The sequence below is a fragment of the Abramis brama genome (genome assembly GCF_963993115.1).
Source record: "Abramis brama genome assembly, chromosome: 5".
In the NCBI taxonomy this organism is placed as follows: domain Eukaryota; kingdom Metazoa; phylum Chordata; class Actinopteri; order Cypriniformes; family Leuciscidae; genus Abramis; species Abramis brama.
This window is the reverse complement of record NC_139967.1, coordinates 20863812-20888591: the sequence shown is the minus strand read 5'-3', so window position 1 is coordinate 20888591 and position 24780 is coordinate 20863812. Positions and strand designations below refer to the sequence as shown.

At 37.5% G+C, this 24780-nt stretch overlaps 3 protein-coding genes across 4 annotated transcripts; 1 reads left to right on the top strand and 2 right to left on the bottom strand.

The window, feature by feature from the left end:
- Positions 1-2825: 2825 nt before the first annotated feature.
- ccn1l1 (cellular communication network factor 1, like 1) lies at positions 2826-9480 on the bottom strand. Of its 2 annotated transcripts, none has more exons than XM_084115911.1 (7): positions 9301-9480; positions 8121-8250; positions 6935-7042; positions 6134-6347; positions 5173-5523; positions 4824-5026; positions 2826-4517 (listed from the first exon to the last, which is right to left on the bottom strand). In XM_084115911.1, the coding sequence occupies exons 3-7, from the start codon at positions 7040-7042 to the stop codon at positions 4206-4208; spliced, it is 1188 nt and encodes a 395-aa protein (XP_083972037.1). In that variant the 5' UTR covers positions 8121-8250; positions 9301-9480; the 3' UTR covers positions 2826-4205. The 2 variants fall into 2 exon arrangements, with proteins under 2 accessions (XP_083972037.1, XP_083972038.1); XM_084115912.1 differs by having other exon boundaries at positions 8170-8250.
- Positions 9481-18604: 9124 nt separating this feature from the next.
- Positions 18605-20221, top strand: pole3 (polymerase (DNA directed), epsilon 3 (p17 subunit)). Its single transcript, XM_084113983.1, has 4 exons — positions 18605-19003; positions 19144-19229; positions 19314-19432; positions 19559-20221. The coding sequence occupies exons 1-4, from the start codon at positions 18938-18940 to the stop codon at positions 19732-19734; spliced, it is 447 nt and encodes a 148-aa protein (XP_083970109.1). The 5' UTR covers positions 18605-18937; the 3' UTR covers positions 19735-20221.
- A 628-nt stretch (positions 20222-20849) lies between these two features.
- On the bottom strand, positions 20850-24708 carry rpl12 (ribosomal protein L12). Its single transcript, XM_084113982.1, has 7 exons — positions 24541-24708; positions 23089-23162; positions 22727-22825; positions 22558-22639; positions 21345-21431; positions 20985-21097; positions 20850-20893 (listed from the first exon to the last, which is right to left on the bottom strand). Exons 1-7 carry the CDS (start codon positions 24575-24577, stop codon positions 20888-20890), a joined length of 498 nt encoding a protein of 165 aa, XP_083970108.1. The 5' UTR covers positions 24578-24708; the 3' UTR covers positions 20850-20887.
- Positions 24709-24780: the final 72 nt, after the last annotated feature.

Genomic DNA, 24780 nt, shown 5'->3' with positions numbered 1-24780 from the left:
GGTGACGTGCCATAGGTGCTACCCCCACAGCCAATAAACGGCGAGGGGGCGTGGCATTTGACAGAATGATGGATGGCTGTTTGGGCAACTTCAGATTATTTGAAACTAATTTAAATTGCCCATAATCACCACGGCTGAGTTATGCTGAAAGGATTTAAAAGTCGTCTTTATCCACAACATTTAAACCTGCTGCAATTTACATTAGTTGTGCTCATTATTCACCTATGCGCTTACACAAATGGACAGTCTACACAGCATCAATCTATAAATAAACCGACAATAGATGCAAAAACAGTCCAAATAACAGATGTGCTCACGCGAGAGGAAAGCAGGCATCTGTTAAATTGAACACTACCACGTGCTCTCACCTTATATTTGTTGCGTCTCTCGGCGCGATCGAAGCTGCGAACATCTGGCCAAGATGGAAAGCCAATTACCTCTGGCGCCGTAAATCTTTATTTAACCAATGCAATACTATCCAATTTACCTTGATTTACCATTACAGGCTTAAATGAACTAGCCTTGGCCTCTCTCTTACAGGCAGTGCTAACACTAAGAAATGTTGTGGCTTATGATGTCAACTACTAAACACACCCGCGAGGCAGTAACAATCTCTAAACTGTTAATGGCAATGCATAATATGTTCTGTAGCCTAACACAGTCTTATAAATAACTTTGTTGTCTGTTCTCCAACTACTCTGTTCATTATTTAAGAGATGCACAGAGCAGTCCTTATACAATGAAGCAAGGATGCCCTGCTATATTGTATAAAATTGAGTGTTGCATTTTAAACCTGGCCTATATTATGCAGAACCATTAAATAATAATTGATAGCCTATAGAATCATACTTGTACATATACTCTTTTTTTTTATTATTATTTTTTTTTTATGTAGTAAGGACAATGAAACATTTAGCCAAATTTAACTTCACTTGTGCTTTGGTTGAATTTAATATTGTACTTCTTTTTTGTTTTTACAAAAACTATTCAGACAGAAAAGGTTAAAAGTATGTAAAAGGCCCTATGCAAAGTTCACAAACAACACATTATTTTCCACAAATCAGAGCCAAAATAACTTTTTAAGAAAATATTCACATAGGAGATGTATACATTCATTCTCATGTCTTGCTTGCTAGTCAAAGCAGTGGGGCCAAGTATTTAAAGGGATAGTTCACCCAAAAATTTAGATTTTGTTATTATTTACTCGCCCTTATGTTGTTCCAAGCCTGTATGAGTTTCTTTATTTTGTTGAACACAAAATAAGATATTTTGAAGAATGTTGGTAACCAGACAGTCGACGGCACCCGTAGTATTTTTTTTTCCTACTAAGGAAGTCAATAGGTGCCGCCAACTGTCTGGTTACCAACATTCTTCAAAATATCTTCTTTTGTGTTCAGAAGAAGAAAGAAACTCATACAGGTTTGGAACAATTTGAGGGTGAGGAGTAAGTAATGACATTTATTTTTATTTTATTTTTGGGTGAACTATCCCAATGGAAGAGTTAGCGATCGTGTTATTATTCCTGCTCCGGAAATAAGGGTCTGGCGGCATCTAGTGGAGGATTGTATGAGCTATTTTGTTTGCATGTGAGGCAGCAGCAAAATTAAAAGAACAGAAAACAACTTTAGTAAGTTTGGACAATGATTATTTTCACACTGTAAAATTAGAATACACTAAATTAAGCTCTCTACTTTTGTATTTGCTTGTGCATTTCTCCACATATTTCTCAGCAAAATGTGAAACACTGATATCATTTATCCTGTTAGTATTATAAGAACACAATTAATTCAATTTGAGGGGTCAAAGATGGGTCATAGAAGGATCTACCGGCTCTATTCTGATGTAAGGCAATGTCATTTGTTTAAAAAAGGAGCAGTAGTGTGATTCTATTCAAATCCAGGCTCTGCATACAAAGACTTTAAAGCAAGCAGCTCTTAGACACACACACTCTGCCTTGGGGATCACCTGAGCAGACTGGTCTTTGATGAGACACTGTGGAGTCCCTTGCTACTCTTACAAAGGTAAATGTATCCACCCCTCCTTCCCCCCAACCCCCTGGTACCAATCTCCCTGGTGTCCCCATTGTTTCATAGAAGCTCAACACTTTGCATGAGATAGAGAAAGGAAATAGACCAACAGAAGCCCAAGAAAGATGAACAGAGCACAGCAGTGCGGGTGAGAAAATATCCAAGCCAAGGAGGGAAAGAGATAAAGAGGATGACAGGACGAGAGAGAAAAAAGAATACATTTGGAAAACACTGGGGCACCAGTCGTCATTGTGGAAATTCTTTTGATGCTCCTATGCTCAGAATATATTTGAATGGATATCTAGATAAAATAAAAATAAAAAAGAAAGAAAACTAAATATACTCACATGAATATGCTGCAATTGACAACATAAGAAAAGGGATTTTGGCATCTTCTACAGTATGTTGGCTATAAAATGGGTTAGATTATGAAATTAGACAAGAAGGTTAAATGATGTAATGGTCAGTATCTTGAATTGTTCTTAAATTCCATATCATGCCCATTCATAAGTCAAACCCATCAGATACAAATATTCATGTTCCACTGGAATGGTGAAGAATAATTTGTTATACACAACAGTATAATATTGTACCATTCAAACTCGATTGTAATTCACACAATAAAATGGAGCTTTAGCCATGTTTTATGCAATGCAAGGATATAGGAGTTTCCACTGTAATAAATGTTTTTTGTTGTTTCTAATTCTGAGGTGTCATTTAACCAATAGAGGGCGCTAATGTGCACATTTAAACTGGAACTATTGAATATAGATACAGAATTATGAAACATCTGTATTTATCCATCACCCCCATTTTATTTATTTGCGTTATTTAAATAAAGAAATCACTTACAGAAACTTTTTTAAATAGCACTTTTTTGTTGTTGAAATAAGAGCACTTAAGTCTGGATTTAACTACACAAAGCATACCTTTGGAAGACTGTGCACTCAGTCACATTTAATACAGTTGTTGTTGTTGTGTCACACAACACACGGACAAAACATATGCTGACTAATCAAAGAGTGACAAATGTTCAGTGTGTGTGGCTCAAATGTTCTGTACTGTGAGATTGTTCAGTCATCACATATTTCATCCTGCACATTTTCAACACATTTAGACATTTCCTGTTCACTCGTCATAGCGTGCTGAAAGTCTCAGCTGTCTGAGAGAGAGAGAGAGAGAGAGAGAGAGAGAGATAAAGCCATAGAGAGAAACTGAGGGAGAGAAATATAATAGTGGCAACCCAAAAGTCCTTTATAAATATTGATCTGGCCGGTGCTTTCCTATGATGATTAAATAACACCAAAACAGCATAATTATTATTGCATTATTATTATTGCCCAGTGTGTGCCCTAATCTATTCTATTCATTGTTATTTTTTCAATGTTTGCCATACACAGTCAAAATATAAATTGTAATACATTTTATTTTACAAAATGAAACTACTAAAATATGCATAAAATGTCTTTGCTCCATGTTTGTTATTTGCCATTCACTTCAAAAAATTGAAGTTTGAATATGACACTTCAGAATTGAAGTCTGTTAAATATTATAAAATAAAAACAAACATTTTAGATATGTACAGTGGTACTGAAACATATTTACACTATATACAGTAAAAAAAAAAAGGGGTATGAATATTAAATGATAGAGTAAAATGGTAAACATTTGAATGTGTGTGTGGGGAGGGGGAATCCTGGTAAAGCCTACATTATGGGGACATAATGTCCCCACAAAGATGGCGTCCTTGTGGGGGAGGAATCTTTTCCTCATGTATCCTCCCCATGAGGAAAACAGCTAATAAATCATATTAAGTGATGTTTTTTTAAAATGTAAAAATGCAGATCATTTCCTTTGATGCGTAGGTTTAGGGTTAGTGTAAGGGGATCGAATATGCAGTTTGTATAGTATAAAATCATTACATATATGGAAAGTCCCCATGAAACATGAAAACGTGTGTGTGTGTGTGTGTGTAACAAGCTTTACAGTCATAATTTACCTCTTACTTACATATAATGACCATATATCCCCTGTATATAAACAGGGGATAGTAAAACAGCAATCTTATTTATAAGTTATATACATATTATTGATATATTGAGAATATTGTTGGATGCTGAGCTAAATGTTTCCATAGAAATGTGAGAAAATGCTTTTGAACTTGTTCTTGAGTTAATGTCAGTGTGTATATGTGTGAATGTCGTTTGGCAGATTGAGGAACTCTGCTTGTGATGACAGGCCTTCTCGGCCGTTTCTTTGACTGCAGCTGCAGCGCTGTATCCACATGACGTTGCGGGTAAAGTCGTCTCGTTCTGGCTCAGGACAGTGAAAGTGTAGACGGACCGTACGCGTCACAGAGGGAACACAGAAGCGACCATCAGAGCAGGATCCACATGTACGTGGCCGGTAACGGCGAGCAGTGAAGCATCCTGCAAATTCGATCTGCGTGGGATTCTGTGGTCGTGTGGTCCTCTGACACTTCTTTCCTTTCTGAGTAAAAGAGAGAGAAGACATTTAGATATGGCTGTAATGCAAATCTACTTCAATAACAGAGCAGAAGCCATTGACCAGAAATCAAAATATTAAAATTAGTAGTAGTAGTAGTAAAATTAAAATAATATAAAATTATAAGAATATAAGCAGATGTATATATATATATATATATGTATTTTTTAATAATTTTATATTGTTTAAATTTCATATTATTTATTACTTAGTAGTTCCAGATCCTTTTTATACTTTTATATATTATATTATTTATGTCATTTTGCAGATCCGACTACAGCCGCCACTTACCTTCTGTGATGGTGGAAGGTTGATGCCACACTCTCGTATCTGACAGAGCCTAGTTTCGCTGACGAGCCGACATTCAGGATTACTATTGGTTACACGGCTGGACACGCCTATTCCACAGGTGGTTGAGCACGGGGACCAATCAGTGACCTGCAGTAAGCAGGTGGATGGAAGGATGGCATGGGACTTAGAGGATGAAATCCACTCTAAAAAAAAAAGCGACAGAGGGTAAAATATAAATATGTTGATAACCATGAATAATAACCAGTGTTTATAACCATCAATAATTTTTTTTCACCCCTGTTGTTTATGTAATTTGTTTTTTATCAGTTTATAACTGTTATTCATCTACCTTGATAAGGGGCTCCTGCACTACTGTCCCAAGAAGTAGATGGAGCTACTACAAGTAACTCATTGCCTGTGAGGTAAGTGTGCTTTTGTGGATGTGCATCAGGCAACGGATCCACTTCAGCAATGCGGTTGTCATCATCACACACCCACTCCTGGCAGCAGCGGCCAGGCAGTTTGGTGAGGCGGCGGCGGGAACAGGGCCAGTCGGGTAGAGAAATGCGGTGTGGGCACAGTGGGATGCAGCCGACTACTCCATCAACACACGTGCACTGATGCTCGCAAGTTGGCTGAAAGTCCTCGCCGTGCTGATAGACCCGTCCATCCAGCTCACACGGGCGACCTTGAGCCTCAGCTAGATGTCAGAAATAACAATAATATTGCTTGATTAACATGACAATGATGAGGGCCATATTCCTCTTTAATAAATTTTCCCATTTATTATTATACAATAATGGATTGATAAATCATCTAAAACCAGCCTAAAATGGTATGCTCCCAGCCTGGTCTGGTTTTAGAGGGGTTTATGGGTAATTTTCAGCTTGGCCAGGTTAGGGGACAGGTTTAAACCAGCTAAGACCAGTAAACCAGTTTAGGCTCTTTTAAGATTTTTTTTCAGTACATTTTAAATATTAGCCTACTATACTGTAATATAAGATCCAAATATTAAGTCAGTGTTATTTTAATATATTTACATACTATTATAGTATTTATTAATATTTTGAATTAGCTTTTATTTTATAGTAATATATATATATATATATATATATATATTTAGCTTTCATTTATTACAGTTTTGGTTTTTAGTCATTTAAGTACATCAGCTTAAACATTTAATTCAGTTGTGGTTTTTTTACCTGTACTTTTTTCATCTAACTTTTCATTTTATTTAAGCTTTATTTCAAATAGTTAAAAAACATAGTTACCAATCACAATACTGTCTAAGATTTCCTTGTTCCTCTTACCTCTACACAAGCCTTTGTCGGGGTCTCCTTGGGCCCCTAGGTGGCAGCGCAGTCCTTTGATGTGGTCACAGGGCTCAGTAGGGCTGCAGTCTTGGTTAAACTGCCTGGCACAGACCCGACAGCACCCACATGGGTCAAGAACCGAACTGATACCAGCAGGACACGAGGGGGGCGATGAGGGACAAGAGCATTTCAGTGGACAGACACCCTGCACCTAAGAAAGCACAGAAGGAAACAAGAACAGATTTTAGAAAACACTAGCTTTTATGAGATGTTTTCCCCTCTTCCATTCCATAAATCAAGAGATAATAAGTTGCTTTCACTTAAGAATTTAAGAAAGAATGCTATAGTTATGCAATGAAGCAGATGGTTTATTGCAGTATCTTCTTTAACCACCACAAAGTCATTACAAATTCATGCAGCCTCTATATTAGACCACATACAAGAATAATACTGGCTCTGTGAGCAAAAACCTGACGCAAATCAGGCAAAAAAAAAAGTGAATTTCGGTGCCCTGTAACTCCCTATACTAAAATGCTTTTATCTGCAACCGAAAACTGACATTGTGATTAAGCAATTTTTATAGTGCAAAGTGCAAATTAATAAAGGTTTTTTTAATTAAGTTCTTTAAAAAAATCAGATCTAAAATCAGTTTATGGAAAAGCAGTAACACTTATTTTTTAATGTACTCTTAAAGGTAAAGTCATAATTATATTATTAAAGGCAACCTGGATGTCAGATAGTGAGCATATAATGGAACACTCTCAGGTTCAGACCATCAAACAGAGCACAAAAACGTACCTCCACAGCGGCCCATGATAGCAGCACCAGTGTGAAAAAATGTCCTTGCCTTAGTATGCTCCTTAGAAGTGACATGGTTTTATCCAAAATGTTTGCGTTCCTCTGCATCTGTCAGTTCAAAAAGAATTTAGTTGGTTGGCAATCTGCTCTCACCCCTTAAAGTCTGTTCAAGAATTGCTAAATGTATAAAACTGTAAAGCTCTGCTCCACTCGTTCCCTTAGTGACTGCCACTTTTATAGACAGCTTGGCACAGCCCCCTCTGACATCACTCACACACACACACACACAGAAAGAGAGAGAGATCTGACAGGCCAATTTAGACATACACACAAAAAGATATACATCCGAAATGTTTTGTTGCATATTGCCTTTATTAATGGTTAGAATGAAATCTTTAGGTGCTTCTATATATTCTTTTACCATTTCTATACTTTTGGCAAATAAAAACTGCACTCTAAGAAAAGTTTCTACGTAGGACTTTTCCCATCATGGGATCATTTTATGAATGTAGTTTTAGTTAATTAATTTTGATTCAATTCATTTTAAATGTTATGAATGAAACAGTTTGTAAACATACTAGGAAAAAAATTAAATAACCTTTTAAACATGAAAGTATCATTTAAAGGATTAGTTCACTTCAAAATGAAAATTCTGTCATCATTTCCTCACCCTCAAGTTGTTTCAAACCTGTATGAATTTATTTTTTCTGCTGAAGATTGTCGGTAACCAAACAGTTGATGGGCCCCATTGACTTCCATAGTATTTTTTTTTTCCTACTATGGAATTCAATGGAGTACATCTACTGTCTGGTTACCGACAGTCTTCAAAATATCTTCCTTTGTGTTGAGCAGAAGAAATACATTCATACAGGTTTGACACAACTTGAGGGTGAGTAAATGATGACAGAATTTTCATTTTGAAGTGAACTAATCCTTTAAGACATCTCCTTATATAGAACCTTTTAGGCATAAAGGGTTTTTATAAATTGAGTCTAGGATTCTATATAGAACCCATTGAACTTTTTCTCTAAAAGTGTAGAGGTGGAGAAACTACTAAAATATATTGAAAGGTGTTTGTGTCTGATTTCAGGAACTAATGGGCTGTTATGAAATACAGGAAAGGTAGTCTAGCACATTTTGGTCAGAGGAGAGTCCAGTAACACACACACACTCCAATCCCTCTCACCTCCCCTGCAAACAGCACAGACAGTATGTCAGACGGCACTTGCTCTCACCGCAGTGGCGGCGAGACATCACACACACATGGCACATAGCTGCCGGCCCGCTCAGTGACGTACTGCATCCACTCACAAAATCTGAGTAAGAGAGGAAAATCATCTGAGTAGGCGGTGTGGAAATATCACTGTGTGGAGCTTTTCATTCATTTCTTTTGAGGAGAAGAGAGCAGCTGGAATGACATTCCCATGATGATGCACTGATGTGACATCTACTGGGTCAGAGGTGAAGTCTGATGGAGATTAGTCACTGCGTTTGCAGCAAATGGATGTAATAATGACTGATAATAGAGCCATACCACATGAATTTAATCAAGTGCAATGAGACACTGAACAGGTGAATCTTAGTTAGGACACATAATGTAAGGACATATTTATGGCACCATGACGCAAATGCTCAAACTTTATACGCAATTAATTATGAGACCAACAAATGGTTAGAAAACCATTTAAGGAAGTTTAAAATTAATATTGGTCACACCCAATCTTGAGGGCTTTTGAGATTTCCTATAGGCTAATAACATAATAGTTCTGTGGTAGATGGCATGAATAATTTTAATAAATCCATGGCACATGCTCTTCTCTTAAAGGGATAGTTCACTCAAAAATGGGGTTTTGGACCCCATTTAGGCTACTTTTATTGTATTGACAGTTCAGACACTTCAAAATATCTTCTTTTGTGTTTCTCAGAGGAAAGAAATAATAAGTTAGAGTTTGGAAATATGTGAATGCGAGTCAATTATGATTTTCATTTTTAGGTGATCTATCCCTTTAGCTGTTCTTTGGTGGAAATGACATTTTAAATTATCCCTTTAATATTTTTAGATTTGTCTCATTCTCTGGTCCAATGCATGTCAATAACAAAGTGCTTTACTCAAATTAACGTGAGAATAAGTAAGTTCACACACAGACATACAAATATATTTACAAAGAGTGCAAATACACTCTTAAAAATAAAACGTATTTACTAGCATCAATGGTTCCATGGAGAACCTTTAACATCAATGGAACCTTTCCATTGCACAAAAGGTTCTTTATGGAAAAAGGTTCTTTAGATTATTAAAATGTTCTTCACACTTTATGCTACATTCACACTGTCAATTTTTGGGATTGACCACCGCATTTACTTACAGGTGTGTGTGTAAGTCTCGAAATGTTCCGTTCAGCAACTTCACTAGCGTCTGATGTCTGTAGTAACGTACTGTAGATTCAAGCCTGTATTCTCATACCAGAAGATGGCGACGTCCATATGCCACTGAAAAGCCTTTTTGAGGACTTCTTGCGTCAAATCTTCATTAGGTCGACAGAAGCTTAAATGTAAACACGCGCTGGCCGGACGAATAGTATTGCTCTCGCGTCCTTTCAGCGACGCACAGCATTTGAGTCGCGCATAGAACACAAAACTGACGGGAGCCAATCCGGTGGAGAACAGTGACTGGATCTAGAACCTTGGTTCTTATGGCATCGGTGCAAAAAAAAATATATATATAAAAACCTTTTTCTGCAATTAACTGGATTGTAAGCATACTTCAGACAAACAAATGAGACCTCAATTACACGATCACCCAACTGGGACCTAATAGCCAACACATCAGATATTGGGTTTCTGATAGGCCTACAATATCCCAGAATACCTTAATTCACCCTACACACAGATGGCCATCCTGAATAAAAGGAAAAATAAAGATAAAAACGTAAATTTCTGTGTGCTGACCTTCTGCCAAGCAATGTCTAGAACATCTGTATTGCTTTGCCATGGAAGCAGTCAAGTAAGGGATCAGCAGCTCTGCACATTAGCAAGAGAAGCATGTCAAAACTGCTCAGTGGGAAATCAGTGTGTATCTGTCTGCCTGGGGACAGAATTATAAAAGTCTTGCCTAAAAACAGAAGTAAAAAGCAATAGAGATTGAACTAACTAATAAACTAATACCATGGTAACACTTTGAGTTGCCACACACTGCAAAACAATGGAAACTTCATCTGCTGAAATCAAAACGATCTCAAAACAGTATAAATCACAAATCATTGGGGGGAAAATCCATCTAAAGACAAGCTTTTACACCCCAAAACACTGAACTAATCCCTTAAATGGTTTTTAATGTGGAAAAATAAGTGCGATCTCAAGAAATGTCCAGGTCACATTTCAACCAAAGCCAAAACATAAAGTACTGATATTTTGCATGAAGAAAACATAATCTTCTCTTAGGAACCTTAGATAACTTTTTTTGCATTGTGGCATTGGCAAAAAAAATTCTCATTATTTTTGTTGATGATGCTTATCATACGAATGATTCATAGTCATAAGAATGATTTTGATGCAAAAATAGTGTAAATAATTGTTTTAATGTTTTAAAAATGTAAATAAATTAATCAATTCAGTACAATCCTTTTTTATGTTACAGCAAGACCTATTGCCATTACACATGAGAATGGGAATAAATGAGCTGAGGTAAAATGATGATGTTAATGCAAACAATCTTAAGGGTCCTAATAGTAGACATTTTTTTATTTTAAATAAATATAAAATGTGACCTTGACACCTAGTGAGATTGTTAAATTGAACATGAAATTTCTATTTAGTAAGTGACTAGAGTTGCAGCTGGTAAATGTGTAAGAGAGAATCTGCTGGGAACCGGAGTGTATTTGTGCCCCTAATGCTGTTTAGCTTTGCTGTTTAATGCAGCATCGTCTTTAAAAGCTACATTCTTGGAAATAATTCCCTATACGCACACACCCGAGATGGAAAAGGCTAAACCACAAATGCCAATATTAACTCCCCAAATATGTATCTTTCTCCTCTATACATCCGTTTTTCAACACAAACTTGCCTTGTATCAATAACACCTCTTTTATGATATTGTTCAGAGGGCAGCTGAAATATGCCACTTTCAGGCCAACATAATCAAACAGACATTTCACCCCTTGATGAGTCAAAAAAACTGGAGAGGTTCAAAATACTGCCATGAAATACCAGGCATGGTGAGAAACACTGCTAGCAGATACCAAGGATACCTCAGGGTTATTCATGGGACGGTTTGCAGGATTTGACGATTCGCGAAGAATGCACAGCGCTCATAAATCACACGGGGGGAAATCGTAGACCGGTGGATATAAATAATTTTTGCAGTTGAGATTTTGCAAGGGTTACAGTAGCTATGTTAGGTCTAGAACGAGTAGACTCAACAGGAACTCAAACAACCCTTTGTGTTTGCATACGTGTATGTGTTTGTGTGTGCACATTCTTGTCTGAATATTTGGAGATTCTTTCAATTTCCACTTGCAGCACTCAGAGTGTGAAGGTCAGTTTATCGAGTGTTTGTATGTCTGAGCATATGCACATACACGAGATTCAGTGTGTATGTGTGGTAACCTGCTTGTGATGGATAGAGAAGTTCAGGTTCCGTCTGACCCTACACTGGCTGGTCTGTATTCAGTGCCGGGCGCTCTCTGACAGGCTAATGCATCATCACAGAGCTGCCTCTGTTTGTTTGCCTCTGATGAGCCTGTGCCCAATGTGTACAGAGCATCCCCACTTTTTCCACTGCCAGTGCTGTGCAAAAAGACATCTCTCAAATGACGTCTGTTCAGAATGCTTCATTTCATTTCAAAACTGCCACATTGATCACAACATTTCTGAGCCAAGGTACATTTCTGGGGTCAAGCTGCCTTGAGTAGTCTATGAAAGCATAAAGGATTTAGTTAAATAAGCACTGATGACTAAATAAGTTGGATAATATGCAGTTAGTTGTTCATTATCGCTAAATAATATATTACAGTAATATCACTATCAAAGTCCTCTGAGGTAATTTTCACTGAGACACTAGAGGGCAGAAGTTGCATTTGTATGAAATGAATAAACGCAAGGTTGCGATGTGATAAAAGAGACTCCTTCGTCGCCGCTGGTCCCACCCAGCTCCAAGTCTCCTTTGTCACGCTGGTCTTGCCCAGCTCCCCCATCTCCACTTTGGGCCTCTGAGCCTTGTACTCTACCTCTGCCTTCCGACTCTTTGGCTCCCCCATGGCTCTACGCTCCCTCGACTCCACCGTGGTCTGTCATGCCTCAGGCTTCACTGGGCTCCCACGTCTCTGGGGATACGCCTTGGTCAGGCTTCACCCTGATTGCACCACGGACTTCCGGCTACGCCTTTTCCCTCCACCCCTTTAGCCCCACTGGGCTCCTCCTCCCCACAGTTTTCCTCAATCTCAGTCTGCCGAGCCCACGCCTCCACCTTGTCCTGTGAGCCTGCAGTGGCCCTCCAGTCCAGCAGTGTCACCTGGTGTTCATCTCCTCAGCTCTGCCTGGGTCTCCACCTCTCCTGGCTCCACCTCTGTCGGTCGGATTACTGGCTCCACCCTGGCTTCTCCCTCCATCGGTTGCGCTGTCTGCCTTCATCCTAATGATTTAGCTCAGGGTCACTCTCTGGCTCCTCCCTCTGTCATCTCCTCCATGGCTTTGTCCTCTCTGTGGTGTTTTCCTCTGTCAGGTCCCACACCTAAACCTCCTCCCTCCGTCCACTGTTAAACTCTCTGTTATAGTGTGAGGATGCGTCTTCCAGAAGGGGGGAGTTATGTAAGAGTTATGTTCAGTTTAGTTGTCATTTTGTTCTTGTGCGTCTGTTTCTTGTATTCCCTTTCAGTTTAGTCCCTGATTACTCCCTAGTTATTTGTATGGTAACTGATTAGTTTCACCTGTGTCTTGTCTAGTTTCCTTTGTTTGCCCTGTGTATATAAAGCCCTGTGTTTAAGTTACTCCTTGTCGGTTATTGTTTGTTCATGTGTGGAATGTGATCTCCTAAGCTCCTGTTATTTACTCTCCAGCGATCTCCTGGATATTTTGTTTATTTAAATGAATACTGTTTTTGTTTTTCTGGTTACCACACCGCCTTACAGCGCATTGTATGTTCGTCTTCTTGAAGAAGAAGAATTAAAAATCTTGCTGTATTTTTTTGTAGTTAATAAATAGAAGGTACTACACTGTCATCTTGCTCTGAACAAAGTGACTAGAATCAAGGCTGCTTGAATGCAGCGATGCCATGGATAAAATCAGACTGCTAATTGGCGTGACTGACCAATCAGAATCAAGTATTCCAGAAAGCTTTTTAATACCAAGAAAAATAGTGCATGTTTGAAAGCTTTCATGTGGAGAGATATTTGTTTCATAAGATGTCTGTGTGTCAGCTGGATTGAATATGTTTTAGCTTACAGCATGGAGCTTCTTGTCCCTTGCATTGCAGCATGTGGCCCCTTAACCTCCTAAATAGGTCAAAAGTTCAAACAGGTGAAGGTGGTGTTCTCCACAGGTGTGTTTCAATGAGGTTCATTCAGACATTCACTTCTCATCACTCACGTGAGTCTGTTATTCATTCAGTTTGAGTTCCTTCACTCTTTCAAAATCGAAGTGTTGACAGCCGTAGGGCGAGCAGAACCACCCTCCTCCACTCATACACTGCCCAAACCTTCAACAACACAACTGTCCTCTGTGAAAGACAAGATCTCCAGGTGTGCAGTAGATATGAGGTGTAACTGATGCATGGGTGAAGATGAGGTCTCTGCTTGAGGGAGGATTAGAGGCAAGGTTTAGGTAACTGTTGATGGCAGCTCTCAGGCAATGTTTTGGTTCTGCTATTGGAAGCTAAAATATGTTGTCATGACAGCACAAAAAAAAATTTATCTGTGAAAAAAAAAAAAAAAACATAAGATTTTGCTTAAAGATTCCATTATATACTTGTGCCTTTAGCAGTCAGCCATGATTACTTTTTTTTATTAGGCCACTGATAAGTGCTGTTCATTTGTTTGTGTAAAACGTAAATGAGGAAAAATGACTGACTTAAGGAGTGTACCTTGCATAGCATACCCACAAAAATATCAGAAAGCAATACAAATTGAGGTTATCACAGTTATGGATTACAACTTGTCTACAGACTTTCAAGCATGCAATTGTGTCTTTTATGCTTTTATGCTATTTACAGTTTGTAAGGTATGCAAAAAGTCCAATTGTAATCATGAAAAGATTGTTTCCACTCTTTCCAAGATTGTTGAAAACACTGGAAAAGTTTTCCCAAATGGAAAAGTTAGGGTGCATAAAAGAATGCAGGTTTTTGTAATATAATAAAAACGCAAATGTTTATGATCTTTTTAAGGGCACCAGTTTTCATGTATTTTCATTGATTACAGACTCAATGAAAGCAATTGTTTTGGTCAAGAGAAATGTTTTGTACTGTGTTCTTTGTCAAATAAAGAACAGATAAAACAAATCCGAAACAGCTGGCTGAGGGAAAAGCATAATAAATCACAGGTCAAAACAAACAGTGAGTAAGACGAGCGAATTACACAAACACAAAATGCACAAATAATTTTCAAAGGAGTTTACTTGTCCATCTAATCCCTCAAAGTATTTTGAAAGTAAACCGATTTGGCTACCTGCCTGTAATAGGGACATGTTTGTCATTTTACTTACTTTACTTACATTTTAATTACTACAAATTCATTTAAGATGAAAGGATGAGGTTACATGCCATATATTTCAATCATATATGAAGATTCAAAGTACAGCGCATTGATACTTGAAAGTAAATACTAAAAATGTGTTGAAACTTGAAAGACAAATTCAATGCAGACCATGAGCCTTTGGGTGACATTTTGAGAGATGTTTGTCCATCTTTAAGCAGAAACAGACAAATGTCCAGACGGTGACGGCAGTATTTATGTGTTCTATTGGTTGTGGCCTTTCCTGAGAACATGTATTGGAATGGGATGGTGGATTGGACCTTCCTGTTTCTATTCAAAAAGCCTTGGTTGAACCTTGAGAGGAAACAAATGAGACTGGGCAACTCAGACCTCCTATCCTTCCTTAGGAACTGTTGAAGCATGTGACTAGGCGTTATTATCAAAATAAGTGATGGCCTTTGGACATAGTGGAAGGTAATTTTTTTTTTTTTTTTTGTAAAGGTGTTCGACACATGTTCTCATAGTAACACTTTTCAAGAAAACATTTGAGGATCTCAGTAGTGGGTGTTTTTAGAAGTAATGAATTTAAATTGATTGGACTACATATGTTTTAGTACAGCTCAACAATACTTGTCATCAACTTTTATTTTCTTGTTGGAAAATGTCCATTTAATTAAAACCATTTTGCGGTCTCAAATTCTGACTTATGTCTACATCTGACCAAGCTTATACACTTCCCTATTTTTGTCACTGTAATATCACTGTGTAGTCATCTGAATTATGGGACAATGGGTTCCATTGCGGAATCCAGATTCTAAAATGGAAATATTATAATTTATATTTACCAATTTTATGAAACTCCTAAAGACTCTTAAATGAAGTCATGATCAACTTGTTAAAAGCAACGGAAACAGTTAGACATCACCCTTAAAAATCACTCCTCATTCCTTCCACTACACAAACACTTTACATGAAGTTAGAAATTACAGTTGAATAGTTGAGAAATATCTTTTGCTTTTGAATTTTTATCAAGTCCCAAGATCCCTGCTCTTAAAGCTCATATGGAAACAAAATGGATTCAACCCTGCATTCTTTCAAGCAGAAAATTGATAATCCTAGTCAAATGCTAATCATGAAAATAACAGGCAAAGAAGAACTAAAATAGAACTCTGCATCAATATTTATAAATCTATATATTAATTTATCTATATATTTAATAGAAATAACACGGACATCTAAGTAGTCTCCATGTCACATAAAATAGTTCAGTTCATTAGAATTAATTTTAATTAATTAAGTTGTAATTTGTGATGATGTTTTGTTTGCAAACTCGACATTGAAGGACTGTTGCTACAGAGGTCACACATTGACTTTGCTTTAAAAACACCAAGAAATAAAAATCGATATTTCTTATTTTTTATGAAATATTATTTTATGGAGTATTTTTATAAATGATTTATCTGTGCAAATTAATATTATTTAATTAATATGCCCTTGCAATCTTTAATCAAAATAACTTCCCCTCCCTCTTGCAACGATTTCTTTTCTCTGATGACGCGTTTACTGACACGAGGACGGGAGAACCTGTCACTCACATGAGATGCCAGCAATAGCAAACCACAATGATCCAACAATTCAATCAATTCCTGATGGACAAAATTAAGTTTAATTACAACATTTTATTATTCTTATTTTTTTAATACTTTTGACATGGATATTACAATAGGGAAGAAAAGACTATCGCAACTTCTGTTTCTTGCCAACTTTAATTATTGTGAAAAGAGAGCAAAAGTCATTTAACAACCAGCACTTTTCTGTCGAGTGCATATGAGTCCTGCACTGAAGGCCTAAGCAAAATAAATAAATAAATAAATAAATAAATAAATAATATATATATATATATATATATATATATATATATATATACACATCTGACATAATTATATATTATATATATACATATATATATAATTTTAGCCTACTTATTAACAATTATTACTACAATGGATATGGTCTTAATTATAAGAGAGAGAGAGAGAGAGAGAGAGAGAGAGAGAGAGAGAGAGAGAGAAAAAAAGAGAGAAAGAAAGAGAGGGAGAGAGATGTAACACTGCTGCTATTAAAAACCTCCATAATTTTTATCACTCCTAAAATAAATGCCTTTCAGGTGTATCACAGATATATAGTTATGTTAGGAAAAAGGGTCTATCTAATGATTTTCCATTGACAAGAGAGATGACCAAGAAAAAAAAACTTCAGAGTCAGAATCTTTCCATAATGTGGCAAATTCAAATGTATGAGTTTTGTTATTTGAGTTATTAAAAAAATAAGACTTTTGAGGAAAATTTGAGGTTGACTATAGCACTGTATCAAATAGCTTACGATTCCCTACATTAGATTGAACTGATTCAATCAAAACATGTTCTTAAGTTCACAGTGTGGCAAACTAAAGTCATATTCAGACCTAAAGATGTCATTAAAAACTTAAAGTGAGCATCTGAATGACATCATCTGAACGAGGGTGAAGAAAAAGAATGAAACTTTACCAATCTCTATAAAAAGACAACATGGTGTTAAATGTTAATTGCTTCATGAGCTAATATATGAAGCTAACCTCAAGACATTTGATGAGCATCAAAGAAAGAGGGGGAAAACGGTCATGGAAAGTCTTTGCCATTTACCACAATTGAGGTTTACAAAATTGTATGGCAAACAATAAAGCGTGATGAAGATGAAAAAAAATAAAAAACCCACCCACCAGCAGTTCATTTTTATGGGTCTGTGTAGATTGAATTCGTTGTGGAAAAATCCACATGCAATTTGTTATAAATCCTAAACTACTATTTGGGGGGACCACACATGGAGACGAGACATTCTGCACTCATTTATACAAAATAAACCCTTATACAACCCATCATTTCATATTCCAATATAAAGCCTCACCCATTAGGCCTAATAATGTGTAACAGTTTTCCACTTTTAAGATAATAAATACATAGATTAGCTTTGCTCAGTTTAGGTAAATCAAGAAAATTATGCTATGGAAAGGGGGAAAAAACTTTTGAAGCAGTTGGCTAAAATTATTTGCTTCTGGTCCAGCAGGCACTGCATAGCCTACTGTTTCACATTCATTCTCACGCAAGCAACACTTTCAAACATTCGAAACATATGCTATAAATGGAGATGAATTAACACTGTTCCAAACGCGCTTGCACGACCATGAAATTACTACAATAGGCTATACATTCCGTGTATATTGAGCAGTTGCACTGTAGGCCTATTGCTATAGCCTGCCTACGTGACCACTGCACATGCTTCAGAAAGTCCCGCTAATATGAAAATAAACACATCATTCATGTAGACTTGTTTTGCGATAAGAGCAAGAGGCAGAATTGAGGGGGGAAAACTTTTCTCGTTCAGTTTGTACAGAGGTCCAGTCGGACATAAAGTTTACTTTAGCCTACTTCACACGATATGAGATCCAGATAAACATCTGTTTATTAAATTGCCATAAATAGTGCTGGAGAGTGGCTCAAAAACAACAGACAAGCCAAAATAAAATCAAACACTAAAACAGCAAAAATGAATATTATTATTTTATTTTTTTTTAAAATATATACTTTGATAAAAATCAAATGAAAACCCGGAAGACTCAAGAATTTCCTATGATTTATTTATTTTATTTATTTTTAAGAAAAGCCATTTGCTTTTTGTTTCGGAACGAATGTTGCTAAATAAAGACTACACCCTGACAGGACTACAACTACCAGGATGTGACATGCTAACAACTTATATATATATAAAAAAATAATAATAAAAATAGCACCTTTGAAATTCACATTTAAGGTAACCTATCTAATTTATCTTTTAGAAAAAAAGAACGTCAAAGCGTCGTCACCCGCACGTATAAATCTGGGGATTATTTGGGGTTAGCCTACAAATTGACGTCATGACTGAGCGTCTGTATTGGTTGGCTGGGAAGAGCGGTGAGAGGTAAAAGGTTAGCGCATGGGTTTGGATGATCAAGCGGGCTGAAAAACAGTGAAGCACACTAGCTTTTGTCCAGATTCACCTGTTTCATAGATAATTGATTTGCAGATAAATAATCTAATTACACATCTAACGCATATGTACGGTAACGAAATTTGTTATTCAGCGCACTTAAATCGAGTGGATCTGGTGACAGTTCACCCTCAGATAAGTTAGACGGCTAAGCTAACACAAAGTTTTCGCGGTTGTGCAGTTTGACCTCTGATCACGCATCTAAAACGAACAGATTACATTGTCGTGTTGCATCTCATTTAAGTGTATATTAAGTGTAATGGCCGAGAGACCAGAGGACCTCAATCTTCCCAATGCTGTCATCACGCGGATTATAAAGGAGGCAGTAAGTCATCTCTTTATATACGTTAGCCGAGCAGCAGTTTAAGTGTTAATAACCATAGTAAATCGTCTCTTTCCGCGCGAAACGTCACTGCAGTCAATTGTATGTCAGTATGGAGTCAACTTGTCTTTCGTCTTGTTTAGTTGCCAGACGGAGTAAACGTGTCCAAGGAGGCAAGAAGAGCGATTTCTCAAGCAGCAAGTGTTTTCGTTCTCTACGCAACATCTTGGTTAGTCTGAAGTTTTCTTTTGTTTGAGAAATTCCACTCTGACAACCTACTCGTATGTAATCTCCACTGCTTTGTTGACACCAGTGCAAACAATTTTGCTATGAAAGCAAAAAGGAAGACACTCAACGCTGGAGATGTGATGTCAGCTATGGAGGAGATGGAGTTTGAGCGTTTCTTGCAACCCTTGCGGGAAGCACTTGAAGGTAAATTCTCTATGGACCAGAAGGGTTCAGGTCTATAGGGATGCATGACTTCATAAAAGCATCAGATCCATTCATGTATATAACCAGTTTTTGTGTTGGTGTTTTTTTTTTTTTTTTTTTTTTCAGCATACAAGAAAGGTCAGAAAGGCAAGAAGGAGGCATCTGAGCAAAAACGAAAGGACAAGGAGAAGAAGAATGGCACTGATGAAAATGACAAGAGTAGAGATGAAGAGGAAGATGAGCACATGGATGATGAGCAGGAGGGAGAGAATGAAGGAGAGGAAGAGGATGTTGAGAACTGAAAAGCAGGATTGTTTTATTTGGTCAGTCCGTCCTGGTTTCTATCAACCATTGCAAATGATGGTAGTTTCCACTTTAGTAGTGGGACAGGTGATGAGGTCTGGACAAACCTATGGTACACAGAATATGCTTCTCTTTGTGATTTGAACACCTGTGGCAACATTCCTGCAGAGCTCCTTTGAATCCAGCAAGGTATCTTTCAAGAGAAACTGCACATTATTTGAATTCAGTTTAGTTACAACACAGTAGTGTCCATAGTATTTTAAGCAAATAAACACTGTTACTGGAGTCAAGAAATGGAAAAATGTGTTGGATGTTAATGATTTGGGATAAGAAATAAAAAGGGAGCAGCTGCAAGTACCCATGAAAAACTTGTTTTAGAGCAGCAACATGTAACCAAGCTTAGATCTTTTGTACTTTGTCTACAACTCTGGGATATTTGAAAACATGTAGATATTTTTCCAAATAAATTGTGGTTTTAATAGCTTATTTTTCCCCCTCAATGTATGTGCCTGTCATCCTGCCAAATATTCATATCTAACATGCAGTTTTAGGTTTGTGAAATAGGTCAGTGACTATTCTATACCTACAAATTATGAATTTGAACTAGTTTCATGACTAAGTTTTTTTTTTTTTTAAGTTACTGTGGGGAAAGAATTCAGATGTTTTAAATTAGTCAAACTTTTTTTCAAACTCAATTCTACAAATAATTATCCTTTTCACATTTCCAGGTTTCTCAGAAGCATAAGTCATAGTTGGTTAAACTTCAATAGTAGTGAACAGGATAATTAAATATATGTTGTTCCCATTTGCTCAAACAGCAAAAGAACTTCACAATATTGTTTTTACAACTTTCAAAGAATAAAAAAAGGAATATTGATAATGGCAGTCAGAAAGAGAAAGATGTGAGCTTTTCAATCACTCCCACTGCATTAGAAACACCCTTGCAGCAGCGTTAAATTTGTCATTTGATGCAAAGGTAATGTAATACAAAGTGTAGTTTTATAAGTGTACTTTTAAAAATAGCTTTGCAATGGATTTACAAAGCTAATGACAGTTAAAATGCATACAATGTGAAAAGGGTCCATCAAATGCCAGAGATGACAAATCACAACACTTGGACTTTTCAAACAGTTTTATTTGTCTTTTATCTTTTTACTCCTGCAAGAAAAAGAAAAGAAATCCAGTTAAAACAAGTAAAAGGCAAATCATTTAAATGCTTAAAAAGCATAAAATGGCATTCAATACTTACAGTTGGGCACTCAACTTTGCCACTGTTGATGTCATCAATGACATCATGGGGAGGGCGACCATCAATGGTGCAGCCCACAGACTGAGCTGTGCCAAGGATCTCCTTGATGGTACCTGAGAAGCATTGGAAAAGATCACTTTGTGCCATTGTTTAAAACAACTCACTCATGCCTAGTTATAACATGTTCCAGGCCATTTGGCACAGGGTTAGCCAGAGTTGAGCAGCCCTGCTTCCTAGAGCTGGGTCACTATGAGCCTCCACTGGACAGTACACAGTCACTTTTACAGACTTGCACAGTGGCGGGAGGCTAATCGATCAATATTGCTTAAGCATTAGGTTACAATTTGGAGAAATACAAACCGGAAAGCTCCCTGGCAATAGATCGTGGCCTCATGACACGGGCAACGTTGACGATCTCATCGAAAGTGACGCTTCCAGAGTGCTTAACTAAAAGAGGAAATATGCAAACATCAGGAGATATAGAATATGCTAGTCACAAACAAATACCAATCTACACGAACATTCTCAAAAAAAAAAGCCACTGACAAAGATATTCCAGTGTAAGTTGCTTTCAGTTAAAGGTGCAGTGTGTAATATTTAGCGGCATCTAGTGGTGAGGTTGCGAATTGCAACCAACAGAAGTTACAGTGGCTGACAGGAAAAGATGTTGGAGACAACAGGGAGTAGCCAGTTAAGCAATGAGGTTTCTTTACAGAGATCAATTAAGTTATGTTAACTTAATTATTCAGTAAAACAATGTTACTACGAATATTGTTACTTGTTCATCGTGTCAGTGTTTTATTCACTGACTTTAGCTAGTTTCTTTGGATGAACAAGTGACAAAACGTGCTCTGTAGTAGTTTGTCCATTTAGGGCTACTGTAGCAACATGTCGGCGCAAAATGACTAGCCTATTTCAACGTAAGGGGACCCATGGTGTACGTACATGAAAACGGCTCATTCTAAAGGTAATAAAAACAACGTTCATTATGCAAGAGTTTATACACCACTGAAAACGGTTATGTATATGATATTGCATTTCAGTCAACAGAATCTCCTAAATATTACACAATGCACCTTTAACACATTTCAAACATGCATTTTAGTCTGGGACTAGACTTCAGCCTTGTCTGTTAAACCAGGGGTTAATGTTTAATGCACAAGTCTCATGCTTAAAAATGCATTTGATCAAACACAGTAAAAAAAATTTGGCAAAGCTGAATTTTCATTATCATTTCTCCAGACTTAAAATAGTTGTGCTGCATAACTTTTAGGATAATTAGTTTAGAAGTGCAGTTCTTTTTGGAAATGCAAAACTAACAAATATTTTTACTGAGACTTTTGATCAAGAAACGCAACAAAACTTGTCCCAGGCCTTTCGGCACAGAGTTACCCATTGAGTTGAGCAGTCCTGCTTCCTAGAGCTGGGTCACTATGAGCCTCCACTGGACAGTACACAGTCACTTTTACAGACTTGCACAGTGGCGGGAGGCTCGCAATAACCACGAAAGGTCAGAACACACAAAGACACGATTCCTACAGCAGTGTATTGAGGTGGTGTAAAAGCTACTCACTGTTCTTGACCTTCTTCCTGTCACGGGGAGGTTCCTTCAGGGCCTTGATGATGAGGGCAGAGGCTGATGGCACCACCTCAATCTGGAGAAACAACAAAACATGTAAGTGTCTAAAGGCTAGGTGACCTCAAGAGCCAGAATACAGGCTGAAAGACTTCCAAGGGCTTACCGCTGCTTGCCTGTTCTGGATGGTCAGCTTCACAGTGATTCGCAGGCCCTTCCAGTCACCGGTGGCCTTTGCAATGTCATCACCCACCTTTTTAGGGGACTGAGGGAAAGGAAGAATGAAAGATGAGCATACAGCATGGAACAGAATCAATGTTCTGTGACACGAGCAGTTTGTTCCAGGCCTTTCGGCACAGAGTTGCCCATTAGATTGGGACCACCCTGTTTCCTAGAGCTGGGTCACTATGAGCCTCCACTGGATTGTACAAAGACACTTTAACAGACTTGCACAGTGGCGGGAGGCTGCTTTATGATATAAAGAGCAGAACAATAAACACTACAGACCAAACTTGTGGCAATACTTACAAGACCCAAAGGTCCGATTTTGGGGGCCAGCGAGGAAGTGGCACCAACCTCTCCACCTGTGCATCTCATGTACACTGGAGGGGGGGAAAAGACCTTAGTGTGCTTTTATTAAATGCATAACACAGACAATTGGAATTAATACACTTTGCCCACAAAACATTTACGACATTCAACAATTCTCAGAAAACAGTGTGCCCTATATTTACATAAGCTGTAAAAAAGTAACTTAAATGAAACACCCTTTTAGAATTGTGCATCATTGTGGCAGTGCATTTTATTTTTTTTAACCATGCCAGCTTCTAGAAGAGAACTACACTTCTCTCTTTACATACACAAACTACATTTGGTTTAACTTTGCTAAAAATATCTTCAAACGGATTATTGGAATAAAAGGTTTCTCATGAGGTTAAACCCAACACGATCTAATAAAACATGCTTCAGAGATAAATGACTAACAAAAAATAAGTTTCATCATGGCTGCCATTAACACCAGTGTATGCTGACATAGAAAAGACACCTGTTAGTTCCATCAGACATCACAGAGATGACAGAAGGTCAAGACTCCAGCCTAACCCTGAGGTATGCACTGTCATTCTGCTTTACCAGAACCATAAGTTATATAGTTATACATTTTCAAATGTTTCATCCTTCCCTTATTAGTGTAAATATCTACATAATCTTGATGGGTAAAAACATTTGCAAAGGCTACAATTTTACCTCACTTAGCTAGTAAGATTTTAGCGCACACACACACACATATACATATATATATATATATATATATATATATATATATATATATATAATTTTTTTTTTTTTTTTTTGGACTAGCAGTTTGTTCCAGGTCTTTCGGCACAGAATTGCCCATTAGATTGGGGCCACCCTGTTTCCTAGAGCTGGGTCCCTATGAGCCTCCACTGGATTGTACAAAGACACTTTAACAGACTAGCACAGTGGCGGGAGGCTGCTTTATGATATAAAGAGCAGAACAATAACACTACAGACCATTATTCTAAAAAAAAAAAAATAATAAGCCCAGTCTCAGTCCAATATTAAACAAACAGGGTATGCCCAGAGAAGAATGTTACAGCTTCGTGATGTTCAGCAGCACGTGAACACTTACCCGTGAATTTTTATATGCCGAGAGCTGTCAAACCACAGCACGCAAATGTTTTCCACAAATCGTGAATCGTTCAAAAAAGGCAGTTACAGCGAGTATTCATAAAAACGCTACATATCATTTAAAATGAACACCTCTCAGTTGAGTTACAGGTCGTACATCCAAATATTTATTTTAAATGCGTCAACTAAACTATATGGATAGGAAGAGCTTTAACGCATTTGCACCCTACTAATTTATTAGCACCAGCACGCGAGAGGCCTACACGCAGGCATGGCCGCTCACACACACAATCAGAAATCTGTCAAAGGGTTACCGTAATCCAGACATACCGACTTTAATCTCGGTGGGGTCGAATTTAGGAGGCATTGTGTATCAGATGAAGTTGAGCTCAGTTCAATTTGAATTTGGTGAGGGTGTCGGATGAACCCGAATTCGGGACGACCGAAAATTGTTGCACCTTCACCACCAAAGTGAAAAAGGAAAAGGCCGATGGATTGTTGCGCCACGAATATAAAGGCCACGAAGTATCGCGAGAGCTGAGCAACCTTTCACACTGCGGCGACGCATTA

Coding starts and splice junctions, on each gene's coding strand:
- ccn1l1 (XM_084115911.1), bottom strand. CDS start 7,042: ATGCAGAGGAACGCAAACATTTTGGATAAAACCATGTCACTTCTAAGG. Junction 6,348..6,934: donor TATCATGGGCCGCTGTGGAG/GTACGTTTTTGT, acceptor GTGCTTTCTTAG/GTGCAGGGTGTCTGTCCACT. Junction 5,027..5,172: donor TGCAGGAGCCCCTTATCAAG/GTAGATGAATAA, acceptor TTTTTTTTTTAG/AGTGGATTTCATCCTCTAAG.
- pole3 (XM_084113983.1), top strand. CDS start 18,938: ATGGCCGAGAGACCAGAGGACCTCAATCTTCCCAATGCTGTCATCACG. Junction 19,004..19,143: donor CGCGGATTATAAAGGAGGCA/GTAAGTCATCTC, acceptor CGTCTTGTTTAG/TTGCCAGACGGAGTAAACGT. Junction 19,433..19,558: donor CTTGCGGGAAGCACTTGAAG/GTAAATTCTCTA, acceptor TTTTTTTTTCAG/CATACAAGAAAGGTCAGAAA.
- rpl12 (XM_084113982.1), bottom strand. CDS start 24,577: ATGCCTCCTAAATTCGACCCCACCGAGATTAAAGTCG. Junction 23,163..24,540: donor CCCCACCGAGATTAAAGTCG/GTATGTCTGGAT, acceptor CCCCCCCTCCAG/TGTACATGAGATGCACAGGT. Junction 21,098..21,344: donor TATTGCCAGGGAGCTTTCCG/GTTTGTATTTCT, acceptor AATGCTTCTCAG/GTACCATCAAGGAGATCCTT.